Here is a 20,855-nt window from a genome sequence, read left to right as displayed (position 1 = left end):
AAGCTGGGAACATATGGTGGCTGCGTTCTGACTCACTAGAGAGCACCGGATGGCTAGGAAGCCATTACAAAGTCGAGTTCCAGGTTATGGATTTTGGTGTAAATTTAAGTTTCAGTTTAGCCAGAAGTGCACTCCTCATGCTGCCAGCTCTGTCCCCCTTCCCCCTCCCCCCCCATGCTCCCCCTTACACCCGCCAAGGCAGTCCAGCCACTTGCTCATAGCAGGGCTGAAATAATAAAACTAATTGCCTACTCGGCTACTGCTCAGTGGCGCCAGAGGCAAATAAGGTTGCTCAGGACAGGGCGCTAGATTAGGACATCCTCCTAGTCTGTGTTTGTGTGAGAATGTGTGTAGTTGGTAAATGTGTTGTGTGTGGAGGAGACTATGAGCTGTATGGGGTGTGTGACAGGGGGGTGAATGTAACAGGGTTAGGAAGGCGAGTGTGATATTTTCTACGCCTGACACTGCTTGACACTGGGAGCAGCTACCACCGTCTAGAAGTGTCAAACCCCAGCCGTCACCAGTGATGGCTGCATGGTGTTGGCTCTGTCTAAGGAGGATCCCGCAGGATCCTCCACTTATCCTGATGCTGTACGCTTGCTTATGTGCAGCAGTACAGCAGTGACGTCAGCTTTTGTCACTGAAGCGCCAGGAGCAGAAGAGGATAGGTGGCACCCGCAAGGGACAGGTTCCGTTCCCCCGGCCACCGGACCTTCAGCGGCGATGTCACCATTGGGGGTCTTTGTAAATTATGCAAAGTCCCCAGGTTTATGTGCTGAAAGAACACATTACCATTTCTTTTAATATGAGATCAGCCAAGTACAATAGATGTATTTTGTGTATTTACCCAGTTGTAAAATTTATGAACAAGTCTCTAGTTAATTAATAAATCCTCGTTACTGCTAAACACACAGACATTAGTAATATTTTGTACACTTATTGTACAGGTTTTCGTAACGCTGGGATTTAATCAGTAAACAATTAATTGCACAGAACTGAAAACTAAATTGCAAAATTCCTGCTGAAACCAACTAATGTCAAGTTGGATTTTTTTCCAGCAAATGAGAACATTTTTTGCCTAAATTGTTCAATTTGTTTTTCAATTCATTAGAATCTGGTGTTTAGTGAATAAACCCCCCCCCATCGTTCAGCTCACAGCTGTGATGCCAAGCAGTATGTCTCCACACCAGGCAAGATAAGAGTGGGTGTAAATGTGTCTCTGACAGTATGAAATTAAATTTCCTACACAGCTTTAGAACACAAACAGAGAACAGGATAAATCATCCTCTGCCTCCTCAGGTCACAACAAAACCTGATGCACAATAACAGTTTTATCACCCATCAGTGCCTGAAACCAAGATACAGCATTTCCGAGCCCTTTCAATAAAAACATATCTTTTTATTAAAGATGATAAATGGACTTCAGCTAGATGCAGTATATAGTTTATACAACCTACTGGCAACGTATCCAATGTCACAAGTATATATTATATTAAATATTTATTAAAGTAACACTTTAGGCACCTTAACCACTGGTGCCCATTGTAGTGGTTATGGTCTGAACAGTGCCCAGACACTGTCCAATGTAAACTGTTTAGCACAGAGTGTCAATCTGCTGTGTCCTGTGCTGCAGCCAGTCTTATCTGAGAGAGAAAACAATTTGACTACTTACTGTGGGATGACCGCAGGGCACACCAGGCACCATAACCACTACAGCAGAGTGTAGCGGATATAGTGCTTGGAGTGCTCTTTTAAAGAAGCAATTGCCACCATTTCAAATTTCTATATTCCCATCAGTAAAACAATCTGAAAATGTTTTAAACACAAGTATGCCCCGGCACTAGAAATTATTATTCACAAATCTGAGACAATCACTGCTTTGCGTATAAAAAAAAAAAAAAACAATTTAATGACTTTATTCATTTAACTGGGAGCCAGTTTTTACCTACCTGTGTTTTTGGAGGCAGTCTGACCTCCATATCATTATGTTAGCACCCCCCACCCCTGTCAGCTGTCAGCAATGGTATGTGCCATTAGCAAGTCCCTTCATCTTCATTATTCACAGTACCAGCTCAATCTCACAACTAGGAGTTTACACAGAAGGGGAGACAAAGCCATAATGTGTATGGTCACTGTCCCTCATAGTCCTTATTTAAATCAAAGGAAAGGTAAATCCCAGGACGGCCCTTGCCCACTCTTGCCCCATGCAGCAGACGACCATGTCCACGTCTAATAGGAAGAGGCCACTAGCTACCCACTCTGTTTAGAGGATCAGAACCCACCAACTGTGTTTCAGGTAGGGGTTAAGAGAAGAAATTATCCTAGACCACCATATGTTTTAAATATTAATTCTCGTAGTTGGCTAGCGAGGTCTAGGCAGTGGTCACATTCCTCAGCCCTCGCACAGATCCTAGTTCCGTGAGCAGCCAGCCTGCGGGCAAATAGTCTGGTTTCAATGCATTTGCCTATAAAATGCTTCGTATAGGATTTGCATATAAGAATTACTGATTATAAATGGACATTGGATTGTAGTGAATGAGACAAGCTTGTTTGGGAAACATCTACAGAATGATGTTCGTTAATACAGCATTTGTAACTTCCAGCTCCACAAACTTACCAGATTAACCTTAAAAGCTAGGATCACACATTGCTGTAAAAAAAAAACGCGTCTTACCTAAAGGATAGCTTTTCATCATTGGGTTTAATACACCGCACATAATGCGGCGTGGTGGCATTCAAGGTCTCCATCAGTAATTGCAGAGAGTTACGGAACTACAGAAGAAGGATGAAAACATCAGTACTTCAGTAACACAAAAACTCAGGTGATGACAGTTTAAATACAATATAATCTCCATGATTGCAATCTGTTCTCACAGAACACAATCTATCTTAGCAGAACCAGGTCTCCCTTCCCTGAATCAAATGTCACCTCTTTGGAATAAAATACTCTCACATGTCAGGCTCTCTTCTTAGGGCACATTTTTTCAATTTATACATCTGTCCCTCTTCCCAGAGCCCATTTGCCAATATATCAACCCACTACTTATCTTTTATCCGAAAACAAAACATTTCCCCCATGAAGCAAAATGGCGGATATTTATCAAAGTGTACAGTTAAATTCCATCCTTATTTTAATCGGATTTATTAAAGTGATCTAAAAAAGAAAATGTCTTCTTTATAATAAATTCTGAAAAAAGAACCTTGGGGGGCAAAACCGGAAAATGCATTTCTCAGTAGTGGTGTTGCTGTAAACATCAAACTCTACACAAAATGCAGATTAAGAAACAAAAACAAAAATACAGTTTCAAATTTTAGAAGGCTATTTAAAACCACCTATCTCAGCAAACAAATATGGTGATTCAGTTACACCACATAGGCATATTGTGTAAGGCCACCACTATGTCACTGTACACCAATATCGATGGGTTCTACACTACTTTTAACATGTGAGGTGAACATGCTAACTGCAATACTTAATGCTTTAACTTCTTCTAGAGACTCTACTATAGGCGTCCTTTTGGAGATGACAACAGGAATGCAAAAATTTGAGGAGAGGGGTGGGGTGCTCAAGTCAAAGGAAATCTGGTCTGTATTCCAAATATGCAAAATATACCAAATATATATTTTTAAATGTGTATATTTGGAATCCAGTCCAGATTCCATTTGGGTTAGGCACCTCACCCCTCTACTATAGGTGTTTTAGTGGTTTTGCAGAAATTCCAATTTTAGAAGACCTATTTTTTGATGTGAAAAGTGGTGGAAATAGTCATAAATCTGTTGTATCTTGAAACAATGGCACCTATTCACAAATGATAGTTAGAACACATAAATAGCAACACATTAAAAAAATCTGAGAGATTTAATAAATTTTGTCAAAAATTTTGCTGAATATTAGATGGAAAACTGCCCGTGTCACTTAAATGATAAATCTCCCCCGATGTCTCCTTGCTAACCAACTTATCAGCCTAGTTTTGGGAATCCGATCTCTCATACCAACACGTAGTCTCCGAATAATGGTCTATAAGCTCAGAGCACATTTTAGAATCAGAGCTCACCGAAAAATCTATTTATCTTTCGGTATCCTAATGTTTCACCTATAACATTGCTTGTCTTGGAACTCCGTCCCTAGCACAATTTATTCTCCCAAAAATATGTTTCTCCTCCCAAAGTACAATTCTCCTCCCAAAAAAGATTGCTCTTCATAGAGCTCAGTCTCTCCTTGTAGAATTCTATCTCACAAACCCGAGAACTCAAACTCCCCTTTAGGAACTTGCTCACCCTCCAGAAACCCTTATCTCCTACAATAACAAAACATGTCATCTCAGGACACAAGACTCTCCTTCTAAAATTAACAGACTTATTCACTAGAGTGAGAATTGTCAACAATTTTAAGTGGAATCAAAATGATTTTCAAAGTTATTGTAAAAGTAACCCAACTTGAATTGTCAACAATTCTCCGTTCAGTGAATAACTCTGACAATTAGACTTGTGCAATTCATTGAGGACCAAATAGAATTTTGTCCTATTCGGCAGTTAGGAAGTGTCTGAATTACGAATTGCTACAACACGAAATTGAAAAACAAAAATAAATGGATCCATAACGAATCGAATAGTTTGATAAGGAAAGCAAATTAGGGAGTTATCTACTAAACTGCTGAAATATTGAACTTTTTTATATAATTTTTTTTATTTTTTTTTTAAATGTTGATCTTTTAGCCGAGATTGCCATACTAAATACCAAATTACTAAAACAACTGATAGGGCAAAATTAAGAAAAGGGTTTCAGAACAAGCATACATATCTCCATACTCCCAAAAATCAATCAATCAATCGATAAATTGAATCTGCTGTACATCCGGTCAGCATTTTTCGGTTAATATGGCTATTCGTGGATACATCCGTAAAATTGTAAATAAATATGGTCCTTTCATACAATGATTTCTGATACCTGATATCTATATACATTTCTAGAAAATTGCAGAAGTTGCTTCCACGAGTTTCGTTGTTGTTGATACCCCCCCCCCTCTCCAGGCAGTGGGGATGCATACAGAAAGCAGCTAATTGCTTTGTGCTATTTGGTATAAATCACAGATTTTTACCTGGTGCCCTACAGTTTTCTTATGTTCTTTGTTGGTGTTTTTCATGGCAGGTTTAGCTGGGCGGACACTGATTTTTGATTTTGAGGTGGGAGTTGGTGGAACGGCATCCTTCTCATCGTGAAATAGGTCCGCAACCATAGGATACTTAGAGAGAAGATAATAACATTAAACATTTTACACATGTTTGTGCTGGAAACATTTATTTTAAAGTTATTTTAATAGAGCTATCACTAGACACATTCACATATAATATTACCCGTCTGATTCCTCCATTCATCTAATCCAGAATGCTTCAATAAAAGCGGGGTTTGGCAATACAGTTAATGCTTTTAAAGGGACAGCATTGTCAACCAAGAAGAGATATTTGGAAGAACTATATTCATATAAATAAATGCACTGCATTACTCGGCTCAGCAGAGCTAACAGATGTTCTGACTTCTGGCTCTCCAGCGTTAGTATTAGAAGTGGGGAGTGACGCCAATCGGACTCCAAGAAGTGAAACCATTCAAAATCAGTTTGGATACTTATAACGGCACCCATATGGGCTCTGGTTCTTGGAGTGTACCTTTAAGCTAATTGCAAGTGGTTTGGGTACATATTAACTGCTTTTTGCCTCACTTATAAAACAAAGTATAGAGAATATATACACAGATATGGGAAACCAGTCAGAAACAGCGCTAAATGGCAATAGTGTTGAAAATACTTGATGGGCTAATGAGCAAAGTTGAATGTATAGTATATTTCCATTGTCACAACAGTTATCTGCTAAATGCAGTGAGATTTGTATAGCTTACAGCTTTTAGCCCATAACATTTCATTCTCTCCCTTTCCCCCTCCCCCTTTTTGGCATCTTCCCCATCTCCCCTCCTGCCGTGTCTGCTTCCTTAACTGAATGGCCAAGAAGACAATGGGAGAGGATCTCCTGTATTCTCTACCCGATGTTACAGGAAGCAACTCGCTAAAACCACCCAACAACTTCCTGTCACAATGATCAGAGCCCTACATGGAATGATTGGCAGGAGGAGGTGCGCTGTGCTCTGCCCTCCCCTCCAGCTGATCACCTGAATATTGCGCCCCTAAGGCCAGTGTGCCCTAAGGCGGTCACCTGTGCCACCTTATGGTAGCACGGACCGTGGCGGTTCCACACAAACTGTGTACTATCTCTTATGTGTGATTGGGATGTCACATAACTGGCTTTGTGGCTGTGCACATGAAACCCAGCTACTACCACAGTACATGCTGAGTACTGGGAAGCTATTAAAGGGGAATTAACACCATTGCATAAAACACTGATAATCACCTATAACACTATAAAGGTGTTGAACTTTTTTTTCCTTTTTTTTATGAGATGCATGTTTTTCTTTCAAATTAATATTAAAGATTTAGCAAACTGCATCATAATACAGATCAGACTAGGCAAAGCAGCAAACATAGCAAACGAGGGGGAGAAATAAAACACCACTTTCCTTTTCCACCTTTTTTTATATGCTTTATCCTGACTGCCTGATATAAAAGACAGAGCTTGTAATAATGACTGACAGGGAACTAAGACCAGTTGCAGGATAAAGACGTTTCGATTTCTACATCTGGTTGTAATTTCCATACATCACAAATACATAAGTGTGCGATATAGGGGACAGTTCCACTTTAATGAATAAAAACAGTTTGACACAAGTGGAAATTCACGGCACTAGCCTCAAGTCTTAAAAAAATAATTATAATAAATTAAGGAGAAAAATTAAATGTTTGATGCGTGCATCATCTACACCTTGTACTGATATTTTTATATCACCCTCTGCAGCAAAGATTTAAACTAGAATTATTTTATAAATCTTCCTATTTCAGTTGCCACCACTGTATATCACTTCACAATGAAAAATTATTGGCTTCTGTATGCTTGTATGAGCTTCAAAGACACGTACCTTACTGGCTTTCAGTATATTAATCTGCTCTTCATAGACCGTATCCCTGTTCTTCTCTAAGAACCCATCACATTGATACTCCACCTGTAGGATGAGAATACAATACATGTAATAGGTGTCCCCCTGTTCTATTACAATACTATAGCCAATCACAATCCAGTGATTATTTGACCTATGTCCATGTTAGATACCATTTTGTTAGTTAGACTATTTCTTAACAGAAGCAGATCACACAGTCAAAATCAATGTAAAAATCAATGTGTTTGGGAGCATTATACTTTAGGGTTACGGGTCATTGATATCAATGGGATTGAGTCTACTTAGGACAGAAGAGTATTTTCTGAATTTATCCTGCCATGTTTCGGACAAATTTTAGCTGCTCACTGCTTAATGAAAAGGATTCTAAAAAGCATTTCAGAATGATATTCAGTTATTGATTAAATGTTCAATAAATATAAACACTTTTCTCTATAATATTGCATTCATATATTCTACAAAAAAAACAGACACACAAAGTATTAGTTTATTGTCCATCTACAGATGTGCATGTGCCACGTTCTAATTCTTGTCTCTTGCTATAATCTAAAATATACTCATTCTAACATCTCACTCAGCTGCATGGAGTAGATATCCATTGATTTCCCCTCCGTTCTATGACGTGTACTAGTCCGTCTAGACAGTCTAAAGAGTTCATTACCATATAATGAATAGAACAAGCAGGGCAGAATCGGATTGCTTTAAGATGAGAATCAATAACATCCAGCAAACAAAAGACTGTTGCTGACTTGCCTTTAAGTCGCCATTTACTAAAAACACTCACACTGAGAACTACCATTTCTCTCTGTGATTTTGAAAGGTCACACTGCCTGCAGTATGAGATAAGATTTTGTTACCCAACTTTCAAAGACCTGAAATTTTAACCTTCTTTGGAACACACCAAAACAGCAGAAACGTACAATTCACCTTAATAAAAGCAATATGCACTTAGCTCGTTATCTACATGAAGAAAACACCCAGAATGTAGACTTACTAATTCACAAAATATTTTGGCAGACCCCAGATGTGACTATATTTCATCATAAGCTGAGGATGAGGTACAGCCTACCTACACAATAGTAATCTGGTCCCTTTATTTTTTTTTTTTAATTTATATCTCCACTTGAGCAAGGCATGATAATGCAAGGATTATTTAAGACAATTGTCCTCACTTGCTGGTATATCAGAATTGTATTGTATATCAGTTATTTAGAATTTCCTACTGTGTAATGTGACTGCGGTCTGTTTTCAGCCAATAGTCACGTTACAAAGTTATATAAAAAAAGAAATGGGAACCTAAATCAGGTGTAAATGCACATACACAAGTTAAAGGGACACTCTAGTCACCAGAACAACAGCAGCATAAAATAGTTGTTTTGGTGTGCATAGTATTTACCTGCAGTCATTTTTAATTTAAGAGAAAAGGCAGTGTTTAGTGCTGCCTAGGAACACCTCTAGCGGCAGTCAGACGGCCAGTAGAGGTGCTTCCTGGATCAGTGCTGCACAGTGTGCACAGTAAGTGAACGTTACTCATAGAGATTCATGTGGCATGGCCAATGCTTTCCTATGGGAATCAAAATCAAACTGATGATCTCAGCCAAGGAGACGGAGCATGGGAGGGGCCAGCCGCGACGAGACCCATGCAGTGCTGAAAAAAAGGTGAGTAAACTACCTTTTTCACATGGGACAAGAAGGGCCAGACACATAAACGGTGTTTTCACACGTATAGTGTCAGGAATACACATTTGTAATACTATAGTGTTCTAATATTAAAGAGGATACATTTTCTCCCGTGCATTGGGCTAGGAGAATTTCTAGCTAATGTGTACATTGTACAATAAATAGATGCTTTCCATTCCTTCTGAATCAATTCATTGTAAATTGCACCTAGTAAATAACTATTTACATATACTGCATTGCTTTCCATTTACTTTAATCTTTTTAATACTGCAGCAGTGTTTATTAATTTACTTTAAAATACGTTACGTTTATGCTACCCTCCCACAAGAAGCAGGTTCAGCAATTTCTTTAGATCATTAGTAAAGTGTTTCTTATGTAGCATTACACATAGGAGGTTTTTTAGAAAGGTGTTACATCAATTACCGGTAATACCGATTTTTACAGAATGCTGACCTACTAAACAAATATATTGCAGTATTAGCCAAAACCAATCCTAAATATGCACCGAAAGCACATTATAACAGATACTCTAAACTAGAGGGTTTTATCCATTCTATTTGATGGTATTTTCTAGTGCATGTGAAAAAAATTATAAATTAATAAAAAGTGAATAAAACATACTCCTAATTTAAATCTCAAAGTTTTGCAGCATCTGAAGTTAGCTCTCAGAAACCAAGATATAACTGATGATCCCTTTCCTTAAATGGGTAGAGCAAGCACCATAACAACTACATGCAAGCATGGCCCCACTCACTCAATATGTTCCACTTCTACATTATCTATATCAATTTTGTTCATGTTTGACATGCTTGACAGACTCAATCACTGAGATCCAAATATGAACAAAATTAATATTGCTAATGCGAAAATTGAACAATCGAGGAAGCAGTGGCAGGACCAATAGTGCCTCAGGAACCCCTGTTTTGAAAATGCTTTGGCCCACAAGGGAATGTAGCCTGAACCTTCTTAGCACCATAACCAGTACAATGTATAGATTTTGGTACTTACAATGCCACTTTAGCTTTCTATTATGTTATTATAATACTTAGAGTGATCCTTTAATATATTCTATGCTTGATGTTTAGGTTATGGCGCATAGAATACTATGGATCAATTGTATCACAAGGAGTAATTTACATCTTCCCCACACCCACACCCACTCCCACTCCCAGCTCTTGAAGGTACCTGAGATGTGGACACACAAATGAGTGGTTGTTGGCTTGGGACATTGCTGCACAAAGCCTTCACGGATTTTATTAAACTGAGAACAGCTGTGATATTTTTGCTATCAGCTCACTGAGCAGCTCCAATCATCCTATGTGATTGTGCCCCTAGAGACATATATTTCAAACTCTAAAACAGGAAAATAAAATATTTGTTTGCGATCAAAGCATGAACAAATCAGTCAGAACTGGAGATGGCTCATCTTTAAGTAGACCCATCCGTCTTGGATAAAGTGCACCTGTCTGTGCTGTGTGGTAGTCCTAAAGGTAGGGCGAGCATGAAAGTTTGTGCCTGGACTTACCTTATCAGCAAAGTGCACAACAATGAATGAGACATTAGACATTCGAGGTTTCTTAAAGTGCTGGCTGCTGCTGTGTCTGTCATACAACTTCTGGGCCCAGTTCTGGTCCGTTCCTTTGGGCACCTAAAAGCAATTGAATAAAACTGTTATATTTTTCAATAATTATTTAAAATAAAAGTTTACATTTATTATAGCCGCTGGGTGCATTATTTTGTAATTCATACATTATTATTATTATTTTATTATTTATATAGCGTCAGCAAATTCCATAGCGCTGTACAATGGGTGGACTAACAGACACGCAATTGTAACCAGATGAGTTGGACGCAAAGGTACAGAGGGATTGAGGGCAATGCTCAGTGAGCTTACATGCTAGAGGGAGCGGGGTATAGTGACACAAAAGGTAGCAGATGGGGTAATACATGTAAATAAATGACTATTTTTAATGAATCTACTGGCTTAACCTTGCTCTATGGGGTTGGCCATATTTTGTAAGAGTTAGGCATTTCAAAAATAGACCCTGGGACTGCTACAGGGGTAAGCCAGGAGACGTACTTGTACACAGCGAGAAAGTTCAGTTTGGCCAAACAACGTTTTCCAAAAATATTTTTTTTATAAAATGCGGCTTTATTTCATCTTTTATTTTCATTAAAAAACATTATGGCAGATATATACCTAAATAGCTAAAGATTTATAAACAAAAGCATACAAGGATTGCTAAACTGCAACTCCTATAATTCCATAATAACGCATCTCAGCTGAAAGATATGCTCCTTGCTGCTAAGCAGTTGGTGAATTTATTAGGCTGAAGCAGGGCTCAGTTTTTCAACTCACCATTAAATGACCACTAAAGTCACTAAGACCACTTCATCTCTGACCTCTTCCTCTCAATGAAGTGGTCTTAGTGACTTTAGTGGTCCTGTCATTTTAACTCTGCATTGTGAAACATTGCCATTTAGTAGGCCTTGCGGTAGTAAATACACCTTTAGTAACTGTGATAAAAAGTGAAACTCGGTCCTGGAGTTAAATGCTGCTATAGAGGAGTTTGACATTTGGCCGCACATGGCTAGTTACACCCCATTGCTTCTCGTAGATTAGAGGAGATCACGGGTGATGCTAGCTTGGAAGTCCATTCCACTGTGATTCAGAAGCACCAGCTTTACAGAGTTAAGCACTGAAGAGAGAGTTCAAAGTGAATTTCAGATTTAAGGCCAAATGTTTCCATTTCGGCTACTTTTATCCTGAAATTTAAATTCATTTTGAATTCCCTCCTTAGTAAATAACTCTGTTCGTGTTTTGGTTTAAAAGACAAAGACAAAAACAGAAACACAGGACTCACCTTGCACTCTTCATCTAAAAGGTCCAAAATGCCAAGTTTGGCCTCTATAAGGTCGATGCATGGCTGATTATCATAGAAATCTATTAGAGTCCAAGGAATCTGTTCTTTCATGTACTCCTCTTGCTCCAGTTTAAAGACATGCTGCAATTAAAAAAAAGACAAGTCTATAATCACTCTCATAGCGACATCAAAGTTTGAATTCCAGAGAGTAAAACCATTACAATGTAACATGTAATGATCCTATTAGTGCAAAATGCAATAAAATGCTTGTTATTGAAACGCTTCATCATCAGTCAGAGGTAATGCCCTCACACTGTGTAGGAGTCTGGGAGAATTTAAACGAGAAGCAGAATTAGAAATCAATGGATTATTGGTAATGCAGACTGGAGTAGTGGAGTGGGAAATTGATGTCTGTGTGTGTGTGTGTGTGATTGTCAGTGTGTGTGATTGTCAGTGTGTGTGATTGTCAGTGTGTGTGTGTGTGTGATTGTCAGTGTGTGTGATTGTCAGTGTGTGTGTGTGTGTGATTGAGTGTGATTAAGTGTGTGTGTGTGTGTGTGATTGAGTGTGATTAAGTGTGTGTGTGTGTGTGTGATTGAGTGTGATTAAGTGTGTGTGAGTGTGTGTGTAAGACAAGTTTGTCCAGATGGGCCGAATGGTTCTCATCTGCCATCACATTCTATGTTTCTACGTTGTCAGTAGGATAAAAAAAAAAAATCTAGGACAGTCTAAGTTCTAGAAGTGGAACAATCAGCCGAAATATTCTATTAGTTTTACATTTAGCACTATGATCCGTAATTACTGTTTACATATACATATATATATAACCACCCTTGTGCGTGGGTTTACCATAGACAGACTGTTTAACCAGCACTCTGCTTCCTGTACAAATGATACGAACATTGTAAAAACTGTATAGATGACGCTGTCACCTCATATTGCAGCAGTCTGTTTGTCTTATTCAGATTTTAGGCCGCTCAGCCTCTTTTCACAAAACGTTTAGAACAATTTGTTTAATTTTACATAAAGCATCCTGTATGAAAATATAAATAATATGCAAAATAGATCATACAAACCGAGTTAAACTGCTGCTGGAGCTTCTCGTTGGCATAGTTGATACAAAACTGTTCAAAGCTGTTTATTTCAAATGTTTCAAACCTGCACATTGAAGATAAAAAACAATTTGCTGTATTTACAAGAGAACAATCAGTGTATTACCTAGCACGTCGTTTAATATGAAATGCTAATGATTGTTTGAAACATTTAAAACACTTTATTTTGCAACACGATTATTTCCCTGTTTGTACGATCATATCACCGAATCAAAATGTGTCCCGTGACACTTTCTTAAAGCCCCATAGAACACTTTATACTCCTTTAATATTTCATGCAGTGCAATATTCACACCCCGTATAAATGTTACAGACATCAGTTACATGAATATCTAATTTTAATGGTTATAGAAGCTGAGTAAATATCAGGCACAAACAGAAGAAAGATGGAGTTTATTTTTTATGTAAAAAAGAGAATGGTAAAATTGAAAAACGAGGATCAGGCGGATGGGTAAAATGAGTAGGGATCCACATGAGGATATTCTATCTGTAGTGGAGAGAAATTGTTCTTATTAATGAGGGTGTTTATCAGGGATTCAGCACTGGAGAAGGGATATTTCCCCTACAATCCTTTGCTTAATGTGCAGGGGCAATGAATACAGAGCTTACGGTAAACTCCAAGTTCAATATAATAACCTAGTTACCTTTAAGGATAATGCACTTTGATAAGCTGAATAATTTTCTACATTTTTATTTAGTTTTTACAAATGTTTATACAGCTTGAGTCAGTTGAATGGGAGTTATTTCACTAATTCTGAAATATACGTAATAGTCAAGCCTTTTGTTTTATAGACCCCTCATTTTTCATGTTTACCTGTTTATTTAAAGGGACACTATAGTCACCTGAACAACTTTAGCTTAATGAAGCAGTTTTGGTGTATAGATCATGCCCCTGCAGCCTCACTGCTCAATCCTCTGCCATTTAGGCGTTAAATCCCTTTGTTTATGAACCCTAGTCACACCTCCCTGCATGTGACTTGCACAGCCTTCCATAAACACTTCCTGTAAAGAGAGCCCTATTTAGGCTTTCTTTATTGCAAGTTCTGTTTAATTAAGATTGTCTTATACCCTGCTATGTTAATAGCTTACTAGACCCTGCAAGAGCCTCCTGTATGGGATTAAAGTTCAATTTAGAGATTGAGATACAATTATTTAAGGTAAATTACATCTGTTTGAAAGTGAAACCAGTTTTTTTTTTTCATGCAGGTTCTGTCAATCATAGCCAGGAGAGGTGTGGCTAGGGCTGCATAAACAGAAACAAAGTGATTTAACTCCTAAATGACAGTGAATTGAGCAGTGAAATTGCAGGGGAATGATCTATACACTAAAACTGCTTTATTTAGCTAAAGTAATTTAGGTGACTATAGTGTTCCTTTAACAATTAGAAATACAAAGAACATAAACAGCAATTATTAATCTCTGCTAACAGATTAAGTCTATGTCGAGGGATATAAACGTGAAACTCAAATGATGGACGCTGAACGCATCTCGCTGCAACACCATACTCAATATAAACCATTGTCGCAAGAGGCGGAGATGCAGTCAGTGCTGAGCGATCCTCAACACTGGACAAAGGTAAGTGAAATGATTTATTTTATTATTTTATATGGGGGTGGGGGGCACTTGTTTTTAAATAGGGACAGGGACACTAAAGCATTAGGAATACAGGTTCCTTTAACTCTGGACTGCAATGAACTAAAAACTGAATTGCAAAAGTTAGTCTCAAACAGCAACGATGTGACTAAGGCTCAGGTGGAAAATGTTTCCAAAGAAGTACATTTAGCCTAATTGTCACGTTATGGTTTTTAATACAATACAATTCTGTATTAAGTTAATAACTCACCCCCTCCCCATCACACAGCACACAATAAAAGCATAAAAAAGCCAAGCAGACAGGGGAGAACAGACATATAATTCTGGTTTATTGTGTTATAAAATCATTATTACACAGGTGCAGGCTCCATGTCACATTAAGCCTTGCTTTGATTACAGCGTTAATTAGGACCATGAATATAATTGGTAAACATGTGTTCCCAAGCATTTCTCCAGGTAACTTTTAATCTAATTCAGTGTTGTTTAGCTCACACCGGTTACTAATCCATAGCATGGTGTGCAAGAATGAAACAACATGTCAGTATGTTGATGTCTACAAAATTCACTGAAAGTGATCTACATCACTTCTCTTCCTCTATCCACAGTCTCTACTTCCTCCGCTCTCAACTCTCCCCTTTCCCTCTCAAGCTACCTTATACTAGAATTCTGTCCTGTGTGCTGCTCTAGATATGGTGGCACCATTTAAAGCTCACTCGAGGCCTCAGCCACATCTTCAACCCTGGTACAGCAAGCTCACCCGCTTTCTCCAACAATACTCCCGTACTGCAGAATGTTGCACCACAACCGACTTCCAACATTACAAATTCATGCAACGTTCCTATACTTCTGCTCTTTCCATTGCCAAGCAAGAGTATTTTACCTCACTCATATCCAAGTACTCTCATGATCCCAAATTTAACGTAACTCCTTGGATTGCCCCACTGCATCCCTGCCATTAACTATCCTCACAGCTCGTGATTTTGCATGTTACTTTACTGACAAGATCAACCGAATTAGGAATGTAATCTCCCCTCTTTCCTCCTCTCCTCCAATACTTCCATTCTATACCTTCTTACACTTTTAACTACTTTCCCTCTGTCTCTGAGATAGAGGTCTCTAAAAGTCTCTTATCCACTTGCCCCACCACATGCCCTCTCTACCCCCTCTATCTATGGTCCCATCCCTAATGCATATTTACATCCTCTAAGTGTCTACTGGTATCTTCCACTTTCCCTCAAACATGCAATTTTTAATACCATCCTAAAAAACGCCAGCTCTTGAAAAACCTGTCTAAAAAAAACAACCTCTCCTTCAGACTACCATCCCATATCACTTCTCCCCTTCACTTCTAAGTTTCTTGAGTGTGTTGTACTTACCCATCTAACACACTTTCTCAATACTAAGTCTCTCCTTGATCATCTTCAGTCTGGCCTCAACTCCTTTCATTTACTGAAATTACCCTTACAAGAATGACCAATGACTTAATCACTGCTAAATTTAACGGTCTCTCTCTTAATTATGCTGGACCTTCCTGCTACCTTTGATACACCACTCTCTTCATCTTCAAACCCTCCACAAGATTGGACTTCATGACACAGTGCTTTCCTGGTTTTCATCCTCTCTCTCTCGGGTGCCACCTCCTCCCCACTACCTGTCTTTGTGTGTATTCCCTAAGGCTCTGTTTTTGGTCCTCTTTTATTCTCCATCTACACTGCTTCTATTGGTAAACTTATTAGCTCCTTTGGATTTCAGTACCATCTATGTGCGGACTATACACAGATATACCTCTCCTCCTCTGACCTCCCTCCTGCTCTCCTAGAACGTATCGCAAATTTGCTTCACTTACATCTCTAACTGGATGTCTTCCCATTTTCTAAAACCTAATTTTTCGAAATCTGAACTGCCCATCTTTCCCTCCTCAAATAGTCCTCCATCATCAATCTCCCTGCACATCAATGGGACACAGAGAGAATTAAACAGAGCAAGATGATCACGAGGAGTGAGAAAAAGAAAAATACATTTTGGCACCCTGATTAAAACCTGACTCTACTGTCACATCAGTAAGACCGGTTTACAGTCATTTACACCAGTATAGCAGGATAGCCTGCTGTGTTTGCTGCCCCATAAAGTAAGCACAGATTCAGCTTAATCTTACATTTCATAAAAGTTCAGCAAATGTGACTTACTCCTGAACTCCCTATGGTCCTATTTATCGGGGAAATACTGCAACAAATCTGGGTCTAAATGAAAAATCAGCAGAATTATTTTGTTGACTTCAATGGTGATTACTCCAGATTTAGTACAAAATTGTTTCTGTTTTGCCTTAATTAAGGCTGGAAGCTAACTCAGCACACAGAGAAAAATGCAAACCTATCAAAATACACTAGTGATGTAATCAGGAGCAATACTTATCGACGAGTAAAATAAAGAGGTCACTATATCTAAGACGTATAGTAAATAGCGCTTAGGACTTGGTCAAACAGGAACCCACAAATAAAATAATACCGTGTAAAGAAATAGTGACAGAGTATCACTCACTAAACGAAAGTGCTAACTTAACACGGCTCCTCATTACAAAGTTTTAAGCTCTGGAATGAGCCAAGGTAATTAGCTAAAAGCTGCTTCGAGCTGCAAAGATACTAACTGTCCATTTATAACACCAGCAACAATTAAAGGTTTATTCTTCCCGAGGTGGAAAATAGTCTCTGAAGGCAATTAAGGAACTTACAGTGGCCATTTATAAATCCTTGCAACAAAATAAATCTCAGAGGAGATCCGGGAGGCGACTGGAAGGTGCAGGAGAAATTAGGAGCAGCAAAAATACACCGGTTTCACATTAGAAATTTGTATTCAATCAATTTTCATTTTAAAAACAACACACAACAGCACTCTACTGGACCAGAAACTTTCTGGGTAACCTGTCCCACAGCTGGTACAGGACTTAGAAGAAAGATAGTACAATAAAATATGAACAAAAACTGAATACAGATATAAATATGCATCCCATCTCTGGAGGTATGGATCCAGAAATAGGAAGGGTGAGGGTAAGCTAGGAAGCATGTCAAAAGGGGATTGTGGATGCTATAAAGGCTGTGTTCACTTGCACACCTTGCAAAAATGCTAATTAAGTCAAGAAGGCCACTCTGAAAGCACTCATGATAAAATTGTCTCAACATTCTTTGGGGACTTTCTCTGCAAATTATCTCCCAGGTTTTTATATATTTTTTGCATGAGCTTAAAAGGTAGGACATCAGAAAATAATATGACTCCCATTCCAAGTACTTATATAGTTCACACTGATAATAATTTGAATAAATATGTATATCTAATTTAAAAACATGCGGGCATAGATGTGTCTATGTGGCCATCATTGGCGGAACTAATACAAAGCTTGATCATAATGAGCAGATGTATATACTCCAATGTTTGGGTACATACTGTCCACCATTTTGCCTGCATGGAAATTTTAGCTTGGAACGGTCTTGCTCCAAAATATCTGGTCTCTCCATAAAACATTTTTTTCTTGTGTTCTCTTGACTAATATAAGTCTGTGGGTTCCAATTTACAAATAATTTGTACTCCAGGCTGGGTATGTAAGAATTGTTATTCAGCAAAAAATTCAAAGCAAAACATGTATTACCTTCATCAGTTAAAAAAAAAAAACCACTATACAACTCAGTTTTCTAAACAGTACTACATGTAACTTTTAAGAGGACATAGTCTTAAATTAGAAGGGCAAATGTTTAAAACTAATACCAGGAAGTATTACTTTACTGAGAGGGTAGTGGATGCATGGAATAGCCTTCCAGCTGAAGTGGTAGAGATTAACACAGTGAGGAAGTTTAAGCATGCGTGGGATAGGCATAAGGCTATTCTAGACTTCAGATAAGGCCAGGACTAATGACATTTTTTAGAAAATTGGGCAGACTAGATGGGCCAAATGGTTCGTATCTGCCGTCACATTCTATGTTTCAAAATCCCGTTATAATCATCTGTTGGTGAATATGGAGCCTATCTTTAGGACACTCTTAAAATGTTGTTCAACCACAACTCCCACTGTGTTCTACTAACATGTTCCAAGCAGAAAAATATAGTTTAGCAAAACGTTCAAGAGACCATACATTTTACGTAATTGTAGTTGTTATTTATTTAAACATTTCAGGAAATGATGTTATATAATATAATTAGTATTGGTGGTACATAAGTATTATGTAGCCATCTATCTTACCCGTATATGTCAAGAACACCAATAAATGAATGCTGTTTGCTGGTGGTATGCAGTGCTTTGTTGACGTGTTGTACAATCCAGTTGAATAGTTGGGCATAGATATGTTTTGCCAACGCGTTTCTTGCATTTAAGGCTTGCTGCACAGGCATGTTCTTCACATATGTCTCTGACGTGGTGATGAGTTTCCTATGGCAAAGCCAGTGCTCCATTTGGTCGTGCTCCACTCCCAGCAATGTACAGAAATTGTTCAGATAAACATCGCCTTTCTAGAGATGGATATCAAAATTCAGGGTCAATCAATCTCATTCAATAAACAAACCTGCTTAACTCATTGTCAGATTCCAGAAGAAGGTCTGTGGTAACAGTTGCCTGGTTGCACCTAGGAAAGTTGTCAAACATTCTAAAACATGCTAGTCTGTTGTAGTGGTTATGGTGCTTGGGGTGCTCTTTTATTATTATTATTGGTATTTATATAGCGCCAACTAATTCTGCAGAGCTTTACAATATTAAGAAAGGGGGGGGGGGATTTTACAATAAATGACACAATTACACAGTGATGCAGGAACAATAGATAGATGAGGGCCCTGCGCAAATGAGTTTACAGTCTAGAGGAGTTGGGGTACAAATACACAACAGGGCAGCAAGGGTGACAGCCACCAAACAAGGTGTAAAAGTAGCAGAACTGGAGGTGATAGTGGAGTATGGCTCTTTAGGAGAGCAAGAGACAGATTTGGATAGGTATAGATAAGTTACTCTGGGAGTCCATAGGCATTTCTGAACAGATGTGTTTTGAGGAACTTTTTAAACAATTGAAGACTATGGGAGAGTCTGATGGGGGCAGGCAGGCTGTTCCAAAGAAAGGGCCATTACGAAGTCCTGCAAGCGCGGGTTAGCAGGTTAGAAGGTGCATATCTATGAATCAGTGAAGAAATGTAAGAGGGGCTAGAGTCGGTTAGAGCTTTGTAGGTAAGGGTTAGTGTTTTGAATTGACACCTATAGGATACAGGAAGCCAGTGTAAGGATCGACAGAGGGGTGCGGTATGGGAGGAACGAAGGGTTAGAAAGATCAGCCTGGCGCAGCATTCATTACTAATTGTAGTGGGGCAGTTAGACTGTTTAACATTGCAGGACTAACTAGCTATGCACAATGCACACAGGCTCCGTCATTGAGTTGAAGTGGTTACGTTACATTATCTTGCATTAATTAACAAAGGCATTTGGAGAAAAGGATCATTTATGTCACTCTATAAATCAGTTTCTTAACTTTTGGAAGCAAAGGTAAGTATAATATAACTAGTTAAAATATAAAATTGTTGTTTGTATAAAGATAAAAAAACAACTGACAATCGTTAGTTTTCTTTTGATACATGTACAGCTACTAGCTAAAGAAAACAATGTGGCACATCCAATTAATGTTCTTCTATTAATTAAAAAATACATTATTTATGTTATGTTTACAGCGTGTAAGATTTATTGTGTACATGCAGAGTCAGTAATGAATAGGCTTTCGAGTTTCTGCCACATTATCGCTACTGCTCTGCAGCTATATATATTGCTCACTAGGAACCCATTCACTTTCCGAAAATTGTATTAACTCACTACATCAATACAGCGCTAATGAGTCCATTTAATTTGCTTAGTTTTGCTTGAACCCATTTAACAAACATAATCAAAGCCAGAGAAGGTTCAAGACGTGGTGCCTTGCAAAGCGTTCTTTTTTATGTAAGAAGTTTTCAGACTTAAATAAAGCATGAAGGATCCAACTGGAATAAGACAACATTCTACTTCCATTGGCTTCATGCTTGAAAATGTAATGTAGCCCCATGTAGCCAAAGCACAGCTTAAGCGGAACAGGGCCTTGACAGGGGTTAGGAGGCGGGCCCAGGAGGAACAGACAGGACAGGTGGGTTATGGGATATGTGGGATTGGCTATTTAAGGGAGGAGCCATTTTGTGAGGTTCACTTCTAATTTCCTACCCGGTTTAGTTTGTGTGCATCCCGGTGCTCTCTAAACTTGCTGGGTAGGGTTTCTCTCTTTGTCTCCTCTGCAGGGCCATGGATATCGTGGAGAAGCTTCTGGAGGGGATGAGGACAGCGGCGCGGCAACAAGGAGCGGATTGGGTGCAGGCCCAGCTGGGCCCGGTCCTTGCTGCGGCGGCAGGACAGGAGGCCGGAGACTCACGCCCGGCGAGGGCCAGGAGGCCCCCGAGGCGTTTGAGCCCGGGAGGAGAACCGGAGGTCGGTGGCACGGGAGTGCAGGAGACAGCCAGTGGAAGTCGTAGCAGGCCCAGGAGCTGCCTGGTTGAGGCTCTGCCTCCCAG

The 20,855-nt window shown here is 38.9% G+C and overlaps 1 protein-coding gene across 3 annotated transcripts in view; it reads right to left on the bottom strand.

Moving 5' to 3' along the window:
* Positions 1-20,855, bottom strand: part of MYO5B (myosin VB) — a 203,947-nt gene that overhangs the window by 54,744 nt on the left and 128,348 nt on the right. For all 3 annotated transcript variants that reach the window (XM_063453850.1, XM_063453852.1, XM_063453851.1), the window contains exons 10-16: positions 18,535-18,800; positions 12,678-12,759; positions 11,602-11,742; positions 10,263-10,385; positions 7,022-7,105; positions 5,100-5,243; positions 2,675-2,772 (exon numbers count right to left, since the gene is read on the bottom strand). In XM_063453850.1, the coding sequence (XP_063309920.1) occupies positions 2,675-2,772; positions 5,100-5,243; positions 7,022-7,105; positions 10,263-10,385; positions 11,602-11,742; positions 12,678-12,759; positions 18,535-18,800 (938 nt within the window). The remainder of the gene's footprint in view (positions 1-2,674; positions 2,773-5,099; positions 5,244-7,021; positions 7,106-10,262; positions 10,386-11,601; positions 11,743-12,677; positions 12,760-18,534; positions 18,801-20,855) is intronic.

Source organism: Pelobates fuscus, chromosome 5, assembly GCF_036172605.1.
Source record: "Pelobates fuscus isolate aPelFus1 chromosome 5, aPelFus1.pri, whole genome shotgun sequence".
NCBI classification, from domain to species: domain Eukaryota; kingdom Metazoa; phylum Chordata; class Amphibia; order Anura; family Pelobatidae; genus Pelobates; species Pelobates fuscus.
This window is presented reverse-complemented; position numbering and strand designations above follow the sequence as displayed.